The sequence below is a fragment of the Anas acuta genome, chromosome 3, assembly GCF_963932015.1.
Source record: "Anas acuta chromosome 3, bAnaAcu1.1, whole genome shotgun sequence".
Taxonomy (NCBI): Eukaryota; Metazoa; Chordata; class Aves; order Anseriformes; family Anatidae; genus Anas; species Anas acuta.
The window spans coordinates 38,749,497-38,768,537 of record NC_088981.1 but is presented as its reverse complement, the minus strand read 5'-3'; the positions used below and the strand labels follow the sequence as shown (position 1 = coordinate 38,768,537).

The following is a 19,041-nucleotide window of genomic DNA, read 5'->3' as shown; positions in this document are numbered from 1 at the left end:
AACAACTCATTTTCACTTGTACTCTAAGAGAGATTAACCACAATCTTCCAGAAACATAGTGAATTAGTCTTTAAAACCATGCCCATGAATAACTACCTTCTGACAGATTTATTGAAGAAGTGAAACGTTATACGGAGCAAATAACTTCCAACTTTGATCACCCACATAAAATGCCTGCTCTGTATCTTGATTTAATTACTAATACAGCATTTGATTTACCTCTCATTTCTGTGCAAATATTTTCCATTGGCTTGCGGACAGCCAGCTTTTCGGACTCTATTTTGCAGTGTTCCTTCAAAATTTTTGCTTGCATAAAATAATCATTTGTGTCCTGTGGCTGTATCTCACGCAGAATCATCTGCAGTCGATCTGCCATTTCTATACATTAAACAAGAAGAATATTTAAGCTACTTTTTTTGACTTCCAGTTCCTTATACAAATGTAATTAACTTTAGGTATGTAAGTAAAAAAGAAAGCTTTTAGCAGTTAATATATATATATATATATATATATATATATGGAAAACTATGGTGACCACAAGGATTAAGAAAGAAAGAAAACTAGGCTGCACAGTCACCTGTTTTGAAACAGATGCAACCACGCAATCTGCAAATGCTTATTCCTTTTACTGCAGAAGCCAAGACAACCTCTATTAGAAGTTAAATAAGAAACTGAAAAGGCCTGGTGCTAGGTGTAGTTCTGAACTGCTGTGAAGAACAAAGAACTTCATGAGCTTCAGATTTTACAGCTTCTTTTTGTTTGTTTACCTGAATCGTTATCCATTGGAATAAGACCCTCTGGTGATGAGCTCTGCACTACTGGTGATACTACAGCAGAGAGTTCGTATGACATCAGAATGAGCCTAGCCACCATTTGCTTCCATTCAGTCACCAACGTCAAGTTACTTTTATAAAGAAAAACAGAAAACATGGATTAAAATAATTTTACCTTAAAAAAAAAAAAAAAAAGAAGAAACATTTGCAGCTAACTGTATTTAAGAAAACTATTAATAAAGTACAGTTTAACAAGTCCTGAGTTTAATACTTACAAAGGAAGTATACAACAGCTAGCTCAACAGTGGAAAAAACATTGAGTGCTATAAGCCACCGGTACTGGACTTCTTCACAAATAACATCTTACGCTTTTATGTTCCAGTGAGCAGCTCTCTGCTGTGTACTTAATTATGGAGTTACAACTTACTATTTTGTAGAATGCTTTACTTACTTAAAAGGTAATTGCTGCAAAGCTCCTGTTATACAATGCACTCTCCCATACATCGGGAACAATGCTGCTGCTCGAAGCAGAGACTTTTTAGCTTGAAATATTTCTTCCTCAACATTCACTAATAAAAGCTTGATAACTGAAATTAAAAACAAGGAATTACAGTTTTAAATTATACACACAAATACATAGTATTCTTTCCAAGAAACAAACCTGCTTTGAAGAAATAGGAATGAAGAATGTTTATACGAGTTAATGGAAAATGTACAGAAAATACTTTGTTTACACTCTTCACTCTTCTGTCCATTTAAATAGGGCATGATTGCAGGAGTTTAGGTAACTGAAACCCAGCAACATTTGTTACATTCAATCTAGCTTGTCTGAACCAAACAACAGCAGTAAAAAGCACAGCCCAGATGCTGAACTCAAGAGACAATCCCACAGGTCACGGCGAAATCAAGAGAGGTGACCTGCCACATACTAGAAGTCAGACTTTGCCTTTAGAGGCAGCTTAATACAACAAACAGTTCAACAGATTATTAAATATCAGAAGCTTCCAGGTAAGTATTTGCATCTTTAATTAGCTGCTGAATAAGCTGCTCAATTTTGAAGGGCGTATGTGCCAGGTTCATTTGCATTTGTATTTGCAGCACTTTGATGTCAGAATCAGAATGAACTTCACATCCAAATAATGAACTGCAGATCATTAACAACAGGACACACTCTGTAAGACATTAGATCACACGTACATTTCCTTCATCTATGGTGATCATAAACATTTCTCAAAAACATGATTTCACTGCATATGAAGAAAATACTAATAAGCCATTAGAGAAAGCTTATTAGCAAAGAAACCAATAAGGGCAAAAAAAGCATACAATCCTGAGTTTACTAAAGATTACATTATTACAAATTATGAACTTACAGATGTTAGTTTTATTGCAAATTACAAAATCTGGAGGAAGTCTGTTTAACAAATTTACCAGATCTTCTGGATCAAGAGCTACTCTGCTTTCATCCAGAGGCACCAAGAATATTCCACATGTGAACAAAGCCTAATCACTGCACAACGTACACACAGGACTGCAAACTCAGAGCTCCAAGTGCCAGCACTGCAAATACCAAGTTCTTAAGCGTGATACAGACAAGCCTTCACTCTGGGTGAGTGAGCTCTCAGAGGAAACAGAGGCTCATGTCCAGCCTGCCACATGTCCAGATGTGCAGATGTATACATCTTCAACAAACTAACTATTGGGGCCTCAATGTCACTTTCTCTTCAACCAAAATGGTAATGAAATCCATCCTCTGAGGACGTGTAATAGCCTCAACATGAACAGGTCTTGATTCTTAAACAGCAAAATCAAATAAAAATAAAACAGCAAAATCAAAATCTTTTAGGAATAAGCACCTCTAACTCACTAAGCCTCCTACCAAACACCCTGAGGAAAAGCAGTCAGGTTTCAAATAAATATAAAAACCAGGTGTGTTAATTTCCCTGAAAACTTACCTGCTAAAGTGTTCTTTTCCATGGTACTTGCTGATGTGTTTTCATCCATCTGGGGACTATGCTCAATCCATTTTCCTAAACAAATACGATGCAGTTCCTTATGATATACTAAGAAGTTCAACAAATACGATGCAGTGGCACAATCATATGGCTTGGTACTCGTGCTAAGATCCATTGCTGCTTGGAACAGCAGATCTATGTTTTCAGAATCCTGAAAAATACAGAACAGAACAGTATCACTCATTTAATTGAACTGCCATATTGCTTTAACTAAACTAGGTAGCACCCTGAAGCCCGAGAATGTGCTTTTCACCAAGTTTGCTGGTACGTATTTGTTAAGAAACACTTACTTTGTACACTGATCACTGTAAAAACAGAATATGAATATGCATGTATTTAGCAAATAAACAATTACATACACACTGAAGATGAAAACACCCATTTATAAAGCAGTATTCAAACACACTGCATGTCATGGAAGGAAGTCTGTTTTCAAAACACTGTGTTTTATCTGCTAACGGTCATCATAGATAATCACATTTTATTAGGAAGCAGTGTTTGTTCGCCTGTAATTTTGAATTTAAAAGTAGTACTTCATAAAATAATCATAAAAATCAGTATCAAGACAGTGAAAATTTGAGAGAAATGAAAAAGAATCAGAAATTAAATCCTGAGACCAAATCAGAGAGGAAAATAAACACAGAGCTCAATTTCTTAAAATTAAAGAGCAACCAAGTCAAAATACCTCAATAATTTATAAAGGGATATCACAGCTAAGGAGCTTGTATTACACATTTCTTTGATACCAGATTATCAAAATGTGTACTCTTTCTCAGTATTAAAGTGTGCCTAGCAAAAAAGTTCATAGCCATACCCAATGGACTTCCTGAACTCTCTCATCCATTAGTGAAACAAGCCTCCTTAGGTAAGGGTCAAAGCTGTGCAAAAAAATATATAGAAAAACTAGGGATGAACACTACTGAGGTCAGTTTGGATCAACTTCTCATTTTCAGGAGTTAGGTTTTGTACCCAATTCAAGTACCTAGTTCAATAGAGAACATTCCTGTTTCACGAAATGATTCTCTTTAAACTATTTTTAGTTACATACCTGTAAACTAAATGCAACATCACGCAGTTTCATCACAAGCTCAAATGCTAGGACTTTTACTTCTTCAAAAGTACTGGCAAAACACTGAATCAAAGTTTGCACACGAGCAGAATCAATCTCCTGATCCAATTTAAAAACGTGCACCTGTCCTGTTCAAATAAAGCAATTTTAATGTTATGGCTTTTTTTTTTTTTCCAGAATCAGGACTGCATTCACATTTTATTTAACTCTTCTAACAGAAACACTAAAATGGAAGCTTAGCTAAAGCATCATTTCAATACTAACAAGTATTTCTTTAATGATGTGTTTATTTTTGAAGTTTACCATATAAAAAATATTACTCTCAGTTATATAGAAAGTAACTTATTGTCAAAAACAATTTCATCTATTCAGCTTTGAAAATAATCTTTATTTTATTTTTTAAAGGAACGTCAGGCTTCTGAAATGTTAAGGCTCCTATAAACGATTCCCAATAAAAATTTCTGCTAAACAACTAAATGCAGCAACAACATACCACAAACTCACAATAAAAAAGTGAACATATTAATGATTTATTACAGGTTTTAAGAAATTAGGATCTACCAATAAGGTCTTTTCTTCTCCCTCTCAAAATAAAGTTTTATCTTACATGCCTAATTTCTTTAAACAATAATAATTCAAATTTAACAAAATTTTGCTTTAAGTTGGCCATATGATACAGAGACAGGATTTAGCAAAACCACCAATATGCTAAGACTCTAACTCTTGAATTGGGGTTGTCGTAATGGGGTAGAAACTAAAGTAACAGCAGCAGTGGATTATTACCAGTTGTCCAATTAAAGTATTCCTTATTTAGTGTAAAATACTTCAAGGATATGCAAGTCTTTTCAATTAAGTTTTTATTGTCTCAAAAATTTAAATAATGTATTATTAAGATATTAAAACAGGTGAAGAAGTTATTAAATACACTGAATCTTGTCCAAAATCTTCATTTATGACAACAAAAATTCAGTGAGAAAGTCTTGCTGAAAAAACCACTATGAATTAAAATCCCAATTTAAGAGAGATATTCAATGGACCATTAATAGTTGTATTTACTTCAAAATTCGGTTAGCTATTAACCAGAGAGCATGAAACAAACAATCTTTTATCTGTAACTCCCATTCCTACACCCTTTAAGTGAGGTCTCTCACCTTTTGGAACAGAAAATATTTCAGCTACTGATCCTAAAATAGTTAGAGCAGAAAATCTGGTTGGGTGCGATGAACCAGGAAACAGCGCCTCAAAAAGTCTGTCACATACAGATGACATGAAGTCCTAAAGATCAAAGGAGAGATTTTAAGACAGTTTGTTTGCTGTCCCACAAACAGGAGTTTAAATAATTAATTTTCAGACATTCTGCTTTAAGTGTTACCCAACAAAATTAGGAACTTCCAGTTCAACTTGGAGGAATGGGAGGCCTACACATTTGTAGTATTGACCATCTTCTTGTTTCCAAGAGCACAGATTTTTTTTTTTAAAAGTTTACCTTACCTACTCCCACAAAGAGATCAGGATTTTATCGAAGCCTTAAAAAGCAGTTGAGCCAGCAAAGCAGAAGTCAAGGCAAGAAGCAGTTTAACGCAAAGAAACTAATTTTGTGTGCCTTTAAAGAGGAGAAATAGGACAAATACAAAAAAAGTGTTCATACTGAAATCTTTGTGCAGCAGCTAAGTCATCCATTCCCTTACTGACCATCCTGGAGAATTAGCAGAAAGCCAACTCTGCTAATTAGCAGAAGCTCAGGAGATTTCTATTTCAAACCAAAGTAATGCACATCATTTAAAACTTCCGACTCAACTGCCAGCAGCTCACAAGATGGCAGTCTTGTGAGCTCACAAGAAGGTTTCAGATTGGATTGGAGATACCTCTCCAGTCAGTCCCCGCTTGCTGCTGTTTCAGTTCACTGAGCAATCCCTCAGAAAGTAACCTGGATTGCTATTGGACAAAACTAAGCTTAAAGATACTCTCCAAATACTACCAGGCACTCAGCTCATATGACAACACCACATCTAGTAGAAATTAATTTGCACAGCAACATACAGTGTGGACGAGGTCCTCAGCACTGTTTCACTTTTCAGGTTTATTCCTTCTGCACCACAGAGTTTCCTAATACAGGCAGGACCTAGCTTACCCAGAGGTGGTTTCCAGAAAAATTAACCACTTTTCAGGAACACCTTCCCACCTCTTATTGTTATCATCTATACCTCTAGTAATCTAACTTAATTTTTATCTACTTACTTTATATTGCTGCAAAATCCCTGAAGGATGCCTTCTAGTTGAGTCTTCAAGTAATTCCTGCTTGGTTTTATTTTGCTCCAGTTTATAAAGCACCTGAGAACTTTCTTGTATTCTACAAAATAACTTATAAAACAAAAATCACAACATAGCTAAGGCAAGAGTCACTGAAATTTAAATAAGGGCAAGGGGGACTTTCAGCTTAATTTCCAGATTATGTTGCTTATAATATTTAAGCAGTCTGTACACAGTGTAACACAGAACTGATCCTTTTCTCTCCCTCCAAAAACAAGGGTTTTTTTTTGCTCCCCATCTCTTCTGACCACGCTCTTTCCCATGCCTCTACATCTCAATATCTGTTTCCATCCTCCTCCTTAAATTCACACCTACTCTTCTTCTCCCACCTCCCCATTTTCTATGGGACATAAGTTCTATCTAAGACAAGTTCAATTAATGCACGTCATTTTTATAGCTTCAGTGTCTCTTACAGAGCTTAACACACCTCTATAGTGCTTCCCCCCAGCTTTTATTACCCACTAGTATTATTTCCTATCACACTTCCTCCAACACAGGTTTTTTTTATCTCAGATTCCTCAGCTTATATAAGGCAAGAATGAAATAGAAGGGCTTCTACTCTTTTTTTTCTGCCAAGCCTATTTCCCCCTCCTCTTTCTCCAACTAATTATTTTCTCCTTTCATGTTGCTTTTTTTGCAACCGGTATCTTTCAAAAACATTCTTTGCAAATACATGGTTTCCTCATCCTTGCCACATTCTTCCACCACACTCTTCCATATGTGACCCCGGCATTACCTACAATGTCAACGCACTCAGTCTCTGCAGACTATAACATTACAGCCACACACCAAGCCAACCACAGCTTTGCCTGCATATTCCTTTACCTTGCCTTCCCAGTCAGGCTGCTGAGGCTGACCAAGTGACTGTTGCCTGAGCTCTAGTAAGTCTTAGTGCAAAACAAGAGCAATGCAAGCTTCAGGGCTTACTCTACAGCACAAAGTTGCTTTGTACTTGCTGTTGGTCAAGTATGGGTATACTGACAAGGTAACCAACACTCACTACTATTCTTGATGGAGTTACTATTGGTAATTTTTTGTTTAAGCCACTCTTGCACGCAATAATCTAGTGCCATTCTGTTGCAAAACACGTACAACACAGACCTGATCTTAGAGTTTCTACTCTTTCAGATGTGCAACTTGTAACAGTAGGAAAATTTGTGAAATATGCAATTTAATTAAAACAGTAAGCACAGTCGACATTTTGTTTACAGTTTTAAATTACCTTTCGTAGTGAAGAACATATCTGTTGCCTTACTGACGGAGACTGACTGTTCAAATTGTACTCCAGGAAAAATAGAATTAGTTGCATTTCTTCCTTAGACACAATTTCCGTGCTACGATGGGTTTCACAAAGCAAACCTAAAGCATCAATGCAAACCTGAAAGATATTTAGATGTTAAACACAGAAGAGTTACAGACACCTATGATGACATCTTTAAAACAACACTGACACACAATTTTGGATTTAAGCAATTCTTCTAATTTGAAGACGCACAAAAAAATTTCCCCTCTACCTGATTGTGCTGATGCACTAAACCCTGCTTTATACATTCAGCAGATACAAGACCGTTGCTCATGATACTTGAAAGTTCCAGGTGTCCGTGAGCCCTGGCTGTTCTTAGGCATGCCATCAGGGCTCCAAGAGCTCCTCTGGTAGTGCAAGAGCCTGAAAAAAAACGAAATATAGCAATAATTACAGCCTGATTAACACAATAAACAAAATACTAACTGCAGGGCTCGTCAGAAACTCCACATACCACCTTGTTTTCTCTCTAAGCCAATAAACCCCAAAAGACAGAGTCTGTCACAGATTCTGCTCATTCTAAAGAGTCTGGTTCCCAAAAGCTTCTTCACAAATACAGCATGCAGAGAAAGAGCCCTGTGATGTCTCAAAAGCCATTATTTAAGAATTACATTCAATTACATCAAAAACTACAAAGAAACTCATAAATCTAATATGCACATATTTGGAACATAAAGCCATCTGTAAAGCCCTGCTATTGGACATGCCTATATAGGGAATAATAATGGAACAGAAGAATAGGAGAAAAAAATACTGCTGCTTAACAAAGACGACATGTAAAGAGAGCAGCAAGACACCCACAGTTAGAAAACTTATTTTTTCTGCTCGTGGCATGAAGATACTCGTGATTATTATTAATCCCACCCTGAAGCATTGACACAAATCAACAACCATCTGTATTTTTTTTTTTCTCCCCAGCTTCTTCTAACAGGAATAATAAATCAGAAATTGCATTTCCAAGACTGATTGTTGTGTGTGTTTTTTTTGTTTGTTTTTTGTTGTTTGTTTTTTAAACTCAATATAATTACAAATATCATTTTATTTATTTTCTTACCAAGGTTAGCATCTGCAGAAGCCTGAAGAATTCTCATCATGTAGCTCAAACTGTCAGGGCTGCATCTGAGCAATTTTGGTAAATAGTAATCTATTATATAAGTAGTTTGGTCATGGTTCCCTTCACACAGTATTAGAAGAAGAGGAGAAACCCAGATGTCGTGCCACTGGTCAATCCAGGAACTTTCCTTACAACTCGAAGTAAACTGCACTTTGTGATTTGTAAACATAGTTTCCAAAAGATCACTCGCATAGGGTGCAAGAGACTGATCATTCATCATATCCAAGATTTGTCCTGGAATAGTTCTGTCCAACTGTAGTATACTTTCAGTGCCCACACACTCCACAAGACAGCCAAGAGAAGCGTATTTTCCTTTCACATGCCATTCCAAACTCAGCAAATACTTGGTCAGCCTTGCAAAGAATGGGTCTGATTTTAAATTGTATCCGGAAACGATGGTTTGATGTATCTGAAGAAGATTCCTGAATATCGATTTGGTTTGGTGTCTAACAACATCTAGAGGGTGTTCCCAGTGTGTGTAAACATACTGCAGCAGCTTCCCAATTACCTCTGAGTTCCCATTAAGTTTGATTTTTAGATTTGGGGAGTCTGAAACGAGGGCAGCTAGTGCTGAATTAGTCCAAATAGCAACAGTTCTCGATAAACATATTATCATATTGGATTCTTTTAACCTTTTTAAAAGAACAAACAACAAACAACAAAAAAGTTCATTAACCTCATTTGTCACTTCTATTTAAAAAAGTATCAATTATATGTTTCAAAGTAACTATTCATCCCCTTAGCTTACTTCACACTAAAACAGATGCGGAAACACTTATCCATTCATTGAAGAAAAAGAAAAAACTAAGGCAAAAAGGTTTTGGATGCTTCAAATTGTATGCTCTGTCACCTGACACACTGTTAACTGGTCACAACTAAAACCATCTCAATATGGTGACAAGCCACTACAGCAGCAATTTTGAAAACAAAAATATTTGGCATACACATGGCAGTATTTGAGCAACATTACGTTGCATGCTTCTTGAAAATCTAAAGAAAAGTTTTCCTTACCATATAAATAAATAAATAAAAAGAATTGTATGTCTAAAACACAAATCAAGAAACTGACCTCCAAGACAGAAACCATGGTTGAACAGAATACTAATCTCCTATCCAACAGGCTGGCAGTGCCTTGGATGCAAGCAATCAAAGCTTGTAATCAGGGAAAGAAAAGTGTTATATCAAGTATTTCATTCACTAGCACACTTTGTATTCTTCTGTACTTTTAATAGCATTAGAGGTGATGTCCTGAAACTAAACTTTATCTGTCTAAATAAGAATGGATTTTACCATACATTAACACCAAGTTGCTGGAAAACTACAATTTATGCTGGACAAAAGAGCATTTCATTTCAGCATGCCAGAGGAAAATGCAACTTAAGACATTTTGAAACTTAGAGTTCTTCTGAATGTATTAAAAAGGTGATATGATTATCACAGGAAAACAAAATAATTATAATTATACAGGACCGTTACCCATGCAAAGTAAAAAATCAAGCATGACACAGAGTAAAAATGAAAGCACAGGCTTACACTGAACTCAAAGACAACAAGACTGATGCAATATCTAGTAACAGTTTCTCTCCACTTTCACCCATGCTGATATTCTTCCAATCCAGCATAGCCAATGCTCCATGGCAAAGAAAGAGAAGGACCGAGTCAGAGAGTTCCTCTGTACACTGAGTTCCACAATTACTCACAAACCATGCTGGCATGCTTGTGTGCTTCTTCAATCCAAGAAGCAAGTCACTGACCTGTAATAGCAAAATACAACTCATTACGCTACCTTAGCGCATTAGAAAAGGTATTTTGTACATAAGCGCAAACCTTAGAAGATGTAAAGAGATTTCTCCGTGTTGTTTTTCTTATAAATTCAAAAACCCTGTATCATTATTTCATACAGAGAATAAAGGATTTACATTCCAACAAAAGACAGATGCAGAGGTTGGCAGGCCCTGCTACCTCTATCAGCAAAGCCTCTAAATAACCCTGGGAGCACTGATTAATGACACTACCACATTTCACAGCCTTTAGAGAACATACACACTTACCAGGGAAGGTAATTCTTCAGCTGGTTCATACATAGCTTTAGTAAACAGAATAAAGGCCAGTCCCGAGGTAGTCTGCACAGTCTGCAGTAGAGTTTCTATATGGCAGAGAAAGGTTTTTACTCAGAAGTGCAGCAAACATTGTGTGTCAGAACTGTGTATCAAAATTATAAGGTTGGCATTGAATTTTCCTCTACTACTTATAGTTGTGTATTCACAAGCCTGTAGCATCTGCCTGGAGAGTAAGTATTAACAAATTCATATTTCAGTGTTACAGGTAACTATAAATACCTTTCAACAAACCGAAAATACAGAACTGCCTGGTAAGAACAGGAGGACCATGGCAGAACCTACTTGTCAAGTTCAACTACAAAAAAGTAACACCTGTACAAGAAGTAACCATGATTAATTACAGTGCATCAATAAACAGTTCTGACTGCCTAATTCATGCAGATATACATTATGATCTACAAACCATAGCTCTCAGAAAGACCTACTGCTAGTCCCCACTTCCATTAGTCTCAGCAGTTCAACTTCCATTCAAGCTAAAACAAGACAAGTTTTTCTACACACAGTTTACTATAAAGAAAACAAGACTGACTTAATTAAAACATTTCTTTTTGAATGTTACTAAACTTACCGTCCATTAGGAAGCTGATGGAACTTTTCAGTAAACTACACATACTTTGCCAAATGCAAGACTCGTGATTTTTCCAAAGACTTCCCTGAATATTTTCTTGTAATTTCTGTACAAGCATCATTGGAACTTTAATGGCCATCAATAAATCATGCATCAATCGTGTCTGAACTACACGATTTCCACTATTCTTTCTGGGGGAAAAAGAAGAGAAGATATGCTTACAAACAGCAAACAAAACCCATCCTTCACCATCCCTAGAAAACCACATTCTGTCAACTTTAGGTAGAAATAGTGGTAGAAATTAAATTATTGTTCAAGTTGACCAAACTAGCAGAAAGAAAAAAGTGGACTTGGACAGTGTTTTAAAATGAAGGTAAGAAACACAGTTTCTTAAACAATTTAATTAAATTTTTCGACAGTTTCTGTAGGTTCCCATGAGAAACTTTCACTCATTTGATTCTGCCTGAACAGGGCAGGATCTGAAGAGTGATAGAACACTATGCTGGTCCCTTCTCATTTTAACAGTTCCTCTGTGCACAAAGCATATTTCTATCATTCAACTCTCTTCTAATATGAAGACAGACAAGCTGTAAGCCTGTAATGTACAAAACATTCCATTAAGCACTGTTATCCTCCAGGCACATTGTAAGAGACCACAGTGAAGATGCTTCACTTTATGTTATGTTGGAAAATGTCAAGATACAGAATGATGACTGCTGTGACAGTCAAACAGCATATCAATACTGAATTAAACACTTATGAAAAAGTGGAAGAGAAATACTCTAACTGAATTTTAATAAGTGTATTTATTAATTACAGTGTTCAGTCACAATTCAGATAGCAAAACCACAACTCAAAGGCCTCCCTTAAAAGTAGTAGCTCTAACACAATATCAGTGCCTTAAATACTACCACCTTTTTGTTCCTTTCCTCTCTATCATCATATTACTACAAAAGAAAAGAAACATTTTTTTTTTTAATTTTATATACATATCTCTGTAAACTGACGTTTGCATCTTTCACCACTGCATGGCTATCAAAGTGATAGTCCATATTAAATTATCTTGCAATAATGAAATGAAAACAGATAAAACACAGCTTATATTGATTTCACTTGCCTGTTTTCTTCCTGTATGTCAAGTAGCGATTTTTGCAGGAACTGAAGAACTAGTGGAAATAATTACATTAGGAATTTACTTAAAAGAGAAGTGTAACAGAAAATTCCCAGCAATCACCCCTACACATCACACCCAGGCACAGTAAAAAGCTATCTGTCTAGTGGTGTTTCTTCCACTCCATAAAAAAGTTAAACTCAAAATTCAGTGTAGACTCAAGAGGCAATGCAGGAACAAAATCTCACACTGTTTTGAAACAACCTGGTACAAAGTAAGAGTTTCCACTTGCTCTAACACTGCGAGGCATCCAGAGTTCTGACTCCTCGATGAAAAGCTGAAATTACCAAGAGCTCAAAACATCGCAGCAACAAAAGGTCCACAAAAAGCTGTGAACATTATTTGCATGCTGAGGGCACAACAGGCCACGTTATCCCATAGTTTCCAGACAGATGCAGCGACTCTGAATCGCTGAGGTTCAATAATTGTTTTACCAGCAGATCAAACTTCTGCCAAATTACTGCCACACAGAATGCTTGCCACAGCAGACCAGGGCCTGCTATATGAACACTGGATGTTAACAGCTCCGTGTTACCATACTCAACTGCATCATGAGGGGCAGAACAGAGATTACTTCACATGAAGTAGCACTGCCTCTGACAGTCCTTTAAGTACCCTCAGATTGGTATTTGTGGATGCTCAGTAAATCAAGATCGATCAGTGGAAATTAAAAGGTACAAGCCAAGGAAAAATCCTTGACAAAAAAAAAAAAGTACCCCATGAAGAAGGTCCTAGTCGTTAAAAATGTATCATAATGAAATCAGATCTGAGAGATCTTTGTGCCTACCACAAATTACTTCTTCACACACAACCTTCCCCCAATAATCTGAAGTGAAATTTAATATAAACATAACTTTACCTTCTTCAAACAGGTTCTTAATACTTGCTTTACCTAGAGGAAAGAAAATACATTTTAAATAGTGACTATTGAATAGTGTATACTAGCCAAAAAAATGTTTTTACATAAAGATGTAAACATCGTTATTAGGTTCTGCACCAAGATGCAAAACAATGCTGAGCATGTTAGAGTAGAATATATTCGATTTTGTCATACCTAAGCTGAAGTCCTCCATACAAGAAGCAAGGTTGTCCAGTACTTTTCTGTACAAATACGTATCTGTGGTTTTCAGTTCTTCCCTAAGGCAGCGTACAAAGCTTTGAACAGCTAACGGCATCAACTGTTCAGGAAGACCATTTAGTGAACTACAACAGTAAGAAACAGCACGATCAGTTACCTCACACTGAGGTGTGTGAAATACCACGTGATCAAAGTCAGCGTCGGGTAAAGCTCTCATAACAGACATGTTGCTTTCTATATTAACCCTGTCCCCACATTTCTGCAAATGCAAGGATGCATTGGATCTATCAGATTATACAACTGCAGCCTATAACACTTAAAAAAAAAAAAAATAATAATCAAGAACTGACAGCATGTTTATTACTGTCCCCCTTTTGGTTTCAGAGTCAGAAAACTACATCTCTAGTCTTCAAGGTATGCAGGAGAAAGTTCTAAGAATGTCCGGGCATGACTTTCTGTATCTGTTCTGGAATACAGGAAGGACATTAAACCTCCTTAGTTTTTTCTTACCAACAAACATTTTTTAAGATTTCCTTCTGAAATAATTTCAGTGAGTTAATTCAGCAAAAAGTGAAAGGAGAGTTTGCTCTTGTATCTTTAATGCAATGTCTACACAAGGTTTAGGTTACTCCTGCAAGTGAGATGTAAATCAACTTCTGTTCTAATACTCTATATTGATTCCCAAACCAAAGTGTCCACATTTTCTGTAGCATCATGACATAAATGTATACACCAGGGATAGAAAATAACAAAGTAGAGTCTAGATCTGTGGAAATTTTACAGCCTCCTAAGAACACTTATATTTTCTCCGCATAACTTCTCTTCTCCATTTTATCTACTTGTATTCCTAAGAACTCCTTAACATTTCAGCCTATCCTTACTTAAAAGTGAAGAAAGCTTTCCTGTACCACATACCTGACAACTCATGGGCTTGTTCTCTGCTCAGCCCATTTCAGTCTTTCAAGTAACATTTCTAAAAGAAGCATGTATAGCTTCGATAAAAAGGGTCACAACAGGCAAAAGCAGCAATACAAACAGATGCATGCAGCCACAGTGTGCCACTAGCATTCAACAGCATCTATCAAACATTCTTTGTTTTAAAATAAACATGTTCTAACTTTGAAGCAACAAAAACCTGTCAAAGTGGTGTGAAGCCCTGGCATTATATGAAATACTGGATGGAAGCCCTGTGAGGTCTCAGTTGAACAATAGATGTTTTTTTTGTGCATAGAAATGAAGGCAGCTAAGCAATCGATCTTAAAATATTAAGGCTGTCATAAATTAGCTAGAGAAATACAATAATAATTTAGCTATAGAAAACCATAATTACAATAGAAATAGGTATGGGAAAACACTCTTTAGTCATGATTCCACTGTACCACCTTCTCTTTACATTGTCAAAGTTGAGTGTTTTTCTCTTTATACAGATGCATTTTAAATTTCTACTCTATTGGATTTTAAAATTCAGTGCTAATTATACACAAATTGTCTTTCAAGTAATGAAAGAGATCAAAATAATGCTTCACTTTGAAGCTATTTATCCAATGATACATTGGATTATTTATAATATTAGTACCACAATTTTTCAGTAATTACAGCAATTTGCAGTGCATGAGAAGTTAGTAGCTTCAATTTAAGGAGAGCAATTAAATAAAACAAACCATGCTTACTATCCAATTCTTTACCTTGCTAATACTTTTTTCAAGGGATTCTTCACGCTCAGTGAAAAATATGTCTCTCCCAGGATATCCAAACAAGCTTTAACCATGGGATCACATGCAGAGTTTTGATCCATCATCTTCACCAAAGGCATGATCTGTAATCAACAGAGCACTTGATCAATAAAACTAACTACATACATGCCTTTGTAATTAATGGGGGTGTAATTCCCTCTCATTCAAGTATACAGTGCAAAAACTGTCTCCACTTTACCATATCCCGTTGAGATTAAGTTGCTGAATAAGCTCCAGGAAAACCTCTGCTAATAACAATATATAAATACAAAACTCATAATTTGCTATCACTTGCCTTCCATTATTCTCAGTAACCACAGCCTTTGCTAATTTAAGTACTAGAACTACGTTCCTACCCAGCATCTGCAGGAGTAACAACTTCATTTTACCTGCTTCCAGGAACGCTTAAAACATTAGAGTTTATTTTACAGCTGCATTTCACATTAACGGCATGTGTATTACACTGTCAGTTTCAAGACAGCACACTAACACCAGTGAAATCTTACTTGTTTAATACACTGGATTTGCTGGATGCCATTGTTCAGCTGTCCACAGTGCAGAAGCAGAGATGCCAGGTTTTGTTCTTCAGCCTTGGAAAACTCTACATTTGGGAGAAAAGTATTTTTTTAAAGAAGGAGTTATAATAAACAGCAAAAATAATACCTTATTTATAATAAGAAATCACTGCTTAATTATTAACTTTTTTGCCATTCCACTAAACCTACTGGTGTCATATCCTTTAAGTCACCTCAACAACAGCTTAGCACCAATTTTTTCAAACACAGTCCTGTGCACCAGCTCTGCCTTCACTGCACCTTCCCTTCAGACATTTATAGACATTGGTCAGATTTCTCCCTGAGCCTTGTCTTCTCAAGGCTAGGCAGCCCCAGCTCTCTCAGCCTTTCCTCTGAGGAGAGATGCTCCAGTCTCCTCATCATCTTCATGGCTTTTGCAGACTCTCCCCAGTATGCCCACATCTCTCATACTGGGAAGCCCTGAATTGGACACGATACTTCAGGTGTGGCCTCACCAGCGCTGAGCAGAGGGGAACGATTACCTCTTTAAACTTTGCCACAGTAAAAAATTTTACTTTACATTACATTAAAAAAGGCAAGAAACAGTAACCAAAAAAAAAAGAACAAAACCATCCAAAACAAAAAACACCGCAAACAAAACAATAAAAAAAAAAAAAGAAGATCAATTTCAGTAGCTACTCAAATGTGTTCTACTAACAGAAACAAAAACAAGATTAGTTCAGGAAAAACAAACAAACAAAAACCTTACTCTGAAGTTTTTCAAGCTGCTGGTGATCAAGTAAGAATGCATCAACCTGAACTTCTTTCTTCTTCTTTAAAACCATTTTAGCTGATGAAGAGACACCTGTTAAAAGAAATACAGAGCACCTTGTTTTAAAAGCGTAACTATAAACACTTCCTCTAAGAGCCTTTTTGCTGGCCTAAAATATTGTTTATTGTATTATTTGTGCAATTTCTTTTGCAAGATAATAGTTCTCCTTCATGATTTTCAACCATTCTAAGCATGTCCAAAATCTGCTGAGACTTTGTGGCACAAAGAGGAAATCTGAGAAAAGATTTCAGTATTTGCTGGATAAGCCTCAAACTGTCACACTGGCGTCCTTACTGCACTTGTTACGTAGTCTGCAACACGTCCCTTGGTCACAGCCTGTAAGTATCACGCAGACATGGGAATTACACCACAGAACTCCTGCTGCTGCTTTAGTTTACTGGACCGAGCGTTTAAAATTCGCTTAAGACGTAACGCGAAGCGAGGGCTACCTAGTGAACCAGAGTTTTATTCCTGGAGACATCAACCTGCGCTTCCTCTGCCACAGCGGATGTTGCAGAGAGGAAGTTATCCCCTTTAGGGCAGTGGAAATTTCACGTGCGCTGCAGTTTCCCTGCCTTATTAGCCCACTCCCACACAGCACCTGAGGCTGGCGGGACCCCCGCAGGCTCCCTGCTCCTGCGGGGCCACCCGCTGCGGGGTGCCCCGCGTCCCGGCGGCTCCCACATGGAGCCACCGCAGCCCGTGAGGGCAACCAGCTGCCGAGGGAAGGCGCCGCCGCCTCACACCCCCCACCTCCGGGCCGCCCCGCAGCACCACAGCCCGGCGGCGGGCGGGGAAGGGCCGCGGCCCCGCCGCCATGGAGGCCGCGCAGGCGGCGGAGGGGGGGGACGGGGAGGAAGCAAAATGGCGGCCACCGCCGGCCCTTACCCTGAGGGGAGAGGCTCGGCACGGGGCGCCGCTCCCCGGCCCGGTCCCCGCTGCCCCGCCTGCGCCGGGTAGGGCCGAGGCGAGGCGAGGCGAGGCGAGGCGAGCCGGGCTTTCCCCGCCCCGCAGCCCGGCCCCCGGCGCCGCCTCCAGCCCCGGCGCTGAGGGGCCGGAGCTGTAACCTCGCCGGTCGCGGGGCGCCCAAGCGGGCACCTTCCCCTCGGCGGCGGGGAGGGGGATGGCAGCGGTTCCCTGGAGCCAGGGCACGGCGGCTTTAGGCCTCAGCAGCCGGGTCGTGCCTCCGGGTATCGAGTGGGGACTCTCCTGGGTCTTCTGTAGGAAATCCCACACAGGGTGAACGCGTCGCTGTGCAAGCGGCTGTGGTGAAGCGCCAGATCACCCAGTAGTCGCGGGGCCATTGGGATTACACAGCTACAACGTTTAGGTGAGGAAAAGCAGGAAAAACACGAACGCTTTTTGCCACCCCACTTTCACCCAACAACAATTTTCTTTCAGCCCAAAGTACCTCAACTCAACAAGTCTCAGTTCGTGACTTTCAACAAACTTCTGCATAACTTAATACTGACATTTTGTACTGCCGACTGACTGGAGACATACATATAGCCAGAGGAACCACGGAAAGGTTTCGCCATACCCATACACATGGGAAATGCTTTGAGTTTTTCCCTGCCGGCTGGTTGATTTCCCCTCTGCTCTGTGTGTGGCAGCTTGTAGCAAGCTGACACCACTGCTGGCACGGTGCCTTGCAAGGGCATGCCGGGGTACCTCCAGCTCCAAGGGAGGCTGAGTGCCGATCTGTATGATTTAGCCTCCCAGATAAATCAAACTGATGCATCCTCATTTAGGATAAGTAACACCTCCAGCCAGCTGAAGTAAATCTTCAGCTCCTTATGCTCAGTTCAATACTGGCACATTTTACATTTCATTGAATCTTCTACATATGTGCTCCCTATTTTCAGTGGAACCATTTCTAGGGTTCCAGCTCAGTATATCCTAGCTCACTTTCTGTCCCACTAGGAATAACTGTCCAGCAGCTTCCTGCTAACAAAACAGCTTTCCTACTTTTTTTTTTTTTTTTTTTTTTTTTTTTTAGACTTGAAGAATGCACACTTTTGTAGTGCAATGCAAAGCAGCAGCATCTCAAGAAATCTCAGGACTCACACGCTTGCTCTGGTCCCCAAGAGCACCAAGTTTCCAGCAGCCAAAAATCACTTACTTAGAACTAGCTCACGTAATATCACACAAAACCACACCATATAACATGGATGTTCTTATAGCTCCAAATGTGCCTTTATCACTGAGCAGCTAGCCCATCATGGCTTATCAGACTTTGCTACCTTGGAAAGGTGTCACTCTGTGATCATAACTTCTGTTTCTGCTGGTAAGGAGCAACCGACCTTTGAATTACTGGTGTTTGTGCTCTGCTATACATCAAATGAAACAAGCAGATGGCACATCCAAAATGAAATGAAGTATTTAAACCATGGAGTTCATTGTCCTGGGATGCTCTGGTTCTTGAAAAATTACATTTCTT

The 19,041-nt window shown here is 38.4% G+C and overlaps 1 protein-coding gene across 7 annotated transcripts in view; it reads right to left on the bottom strand.

Moving 5' to 3' along the window:
* THADA (THADA armadillo repeat containing) overlaps window positions 1-19,041 on the bottom strand; it is a 165,065-nt gene that overhangs the window by 142,895 nt on the left and 3,129 nt on the right. For 2 of the 7 annotated variants that reach the window (XM_068676707.1, XM_068676708.1), the window contains exons 1-20: window positions 17,203-17,445; window positions 16,539-16,634; window positions 15,761-15,855; window positions 15,207-15,337; window positions 13,498-13,646; window positions 13,303-13,335; window positions 12,386-12,438; window positions 11,273-11,459; window positions 10,636-10,730; window positions 10,118-10,338; window positions 8,525-9,216; window positions 7,682-7,833; window positions 7,390-7,545; window positions 6,096-6,218; window positions 5,009-5,132; window positions 3,837-3,985; window positions 2,729-2,939; window positions 1,225-1,360; window positions 768-904; window positions 220-378 (exon numbers count right to left, since the gene is read on the bottom strand). In XM_068676707.1, coding sequence (XP_068532808.1) covers window positions 220-378; window positions 768-904; window positions 1,225-1,360; window positions 2,729-2,939; window positions 3,837-3,985; window positions 5,009-5,132; window positions 6,096-6,218; window positions 7,390-7,545; window positions 7,682-7,833; window positions 8,525-9,216; window positions 10,118-10,338; window positions 10,636-10,730; window positions 11,273-11,459; window positions 12,386-12,438; window positions 13,303-13,335; window positions 13,498-13,646; window positions 15,207-15,337; window positions 15,761-15,855; window positions 16,539-16,634; window positions 17,203-17,287 — 3,184 coding nt within the window. In that variant the 5' untranslated portion in view covers window positions 17,288-17,445. Of the gene's footprint in view, window positions 1-219; window positions 379-767; window positions 905-1,224; window positions 1,361-2,728; window positions 2,940-3,836; window positions 3,986-5,008; window positions 5,133-6,095; window positions 6,219-7,389; window positions 7,546-7,681; window positions 7,834-8,524; window positions 9,217-10,117; window positions 10,339-10,635; window positions 10,731-11,272; window positions 11,460-12,385; window positions 12,439-13,302; window positions 13,336-13,497; window positions 13,647-15,206; window positions 15,338-15,760; window positions 15,856-16,538; window positions 16,635-17,202; window positions 17,447-17,489; window positions 17,647-19,041 lie in introns of those variants that run through there. The other 5 variants (XM_068676706.1, XM_068676709.1, XM_068676703.1 and 2 more) reach the window with 5 other exon arrangements.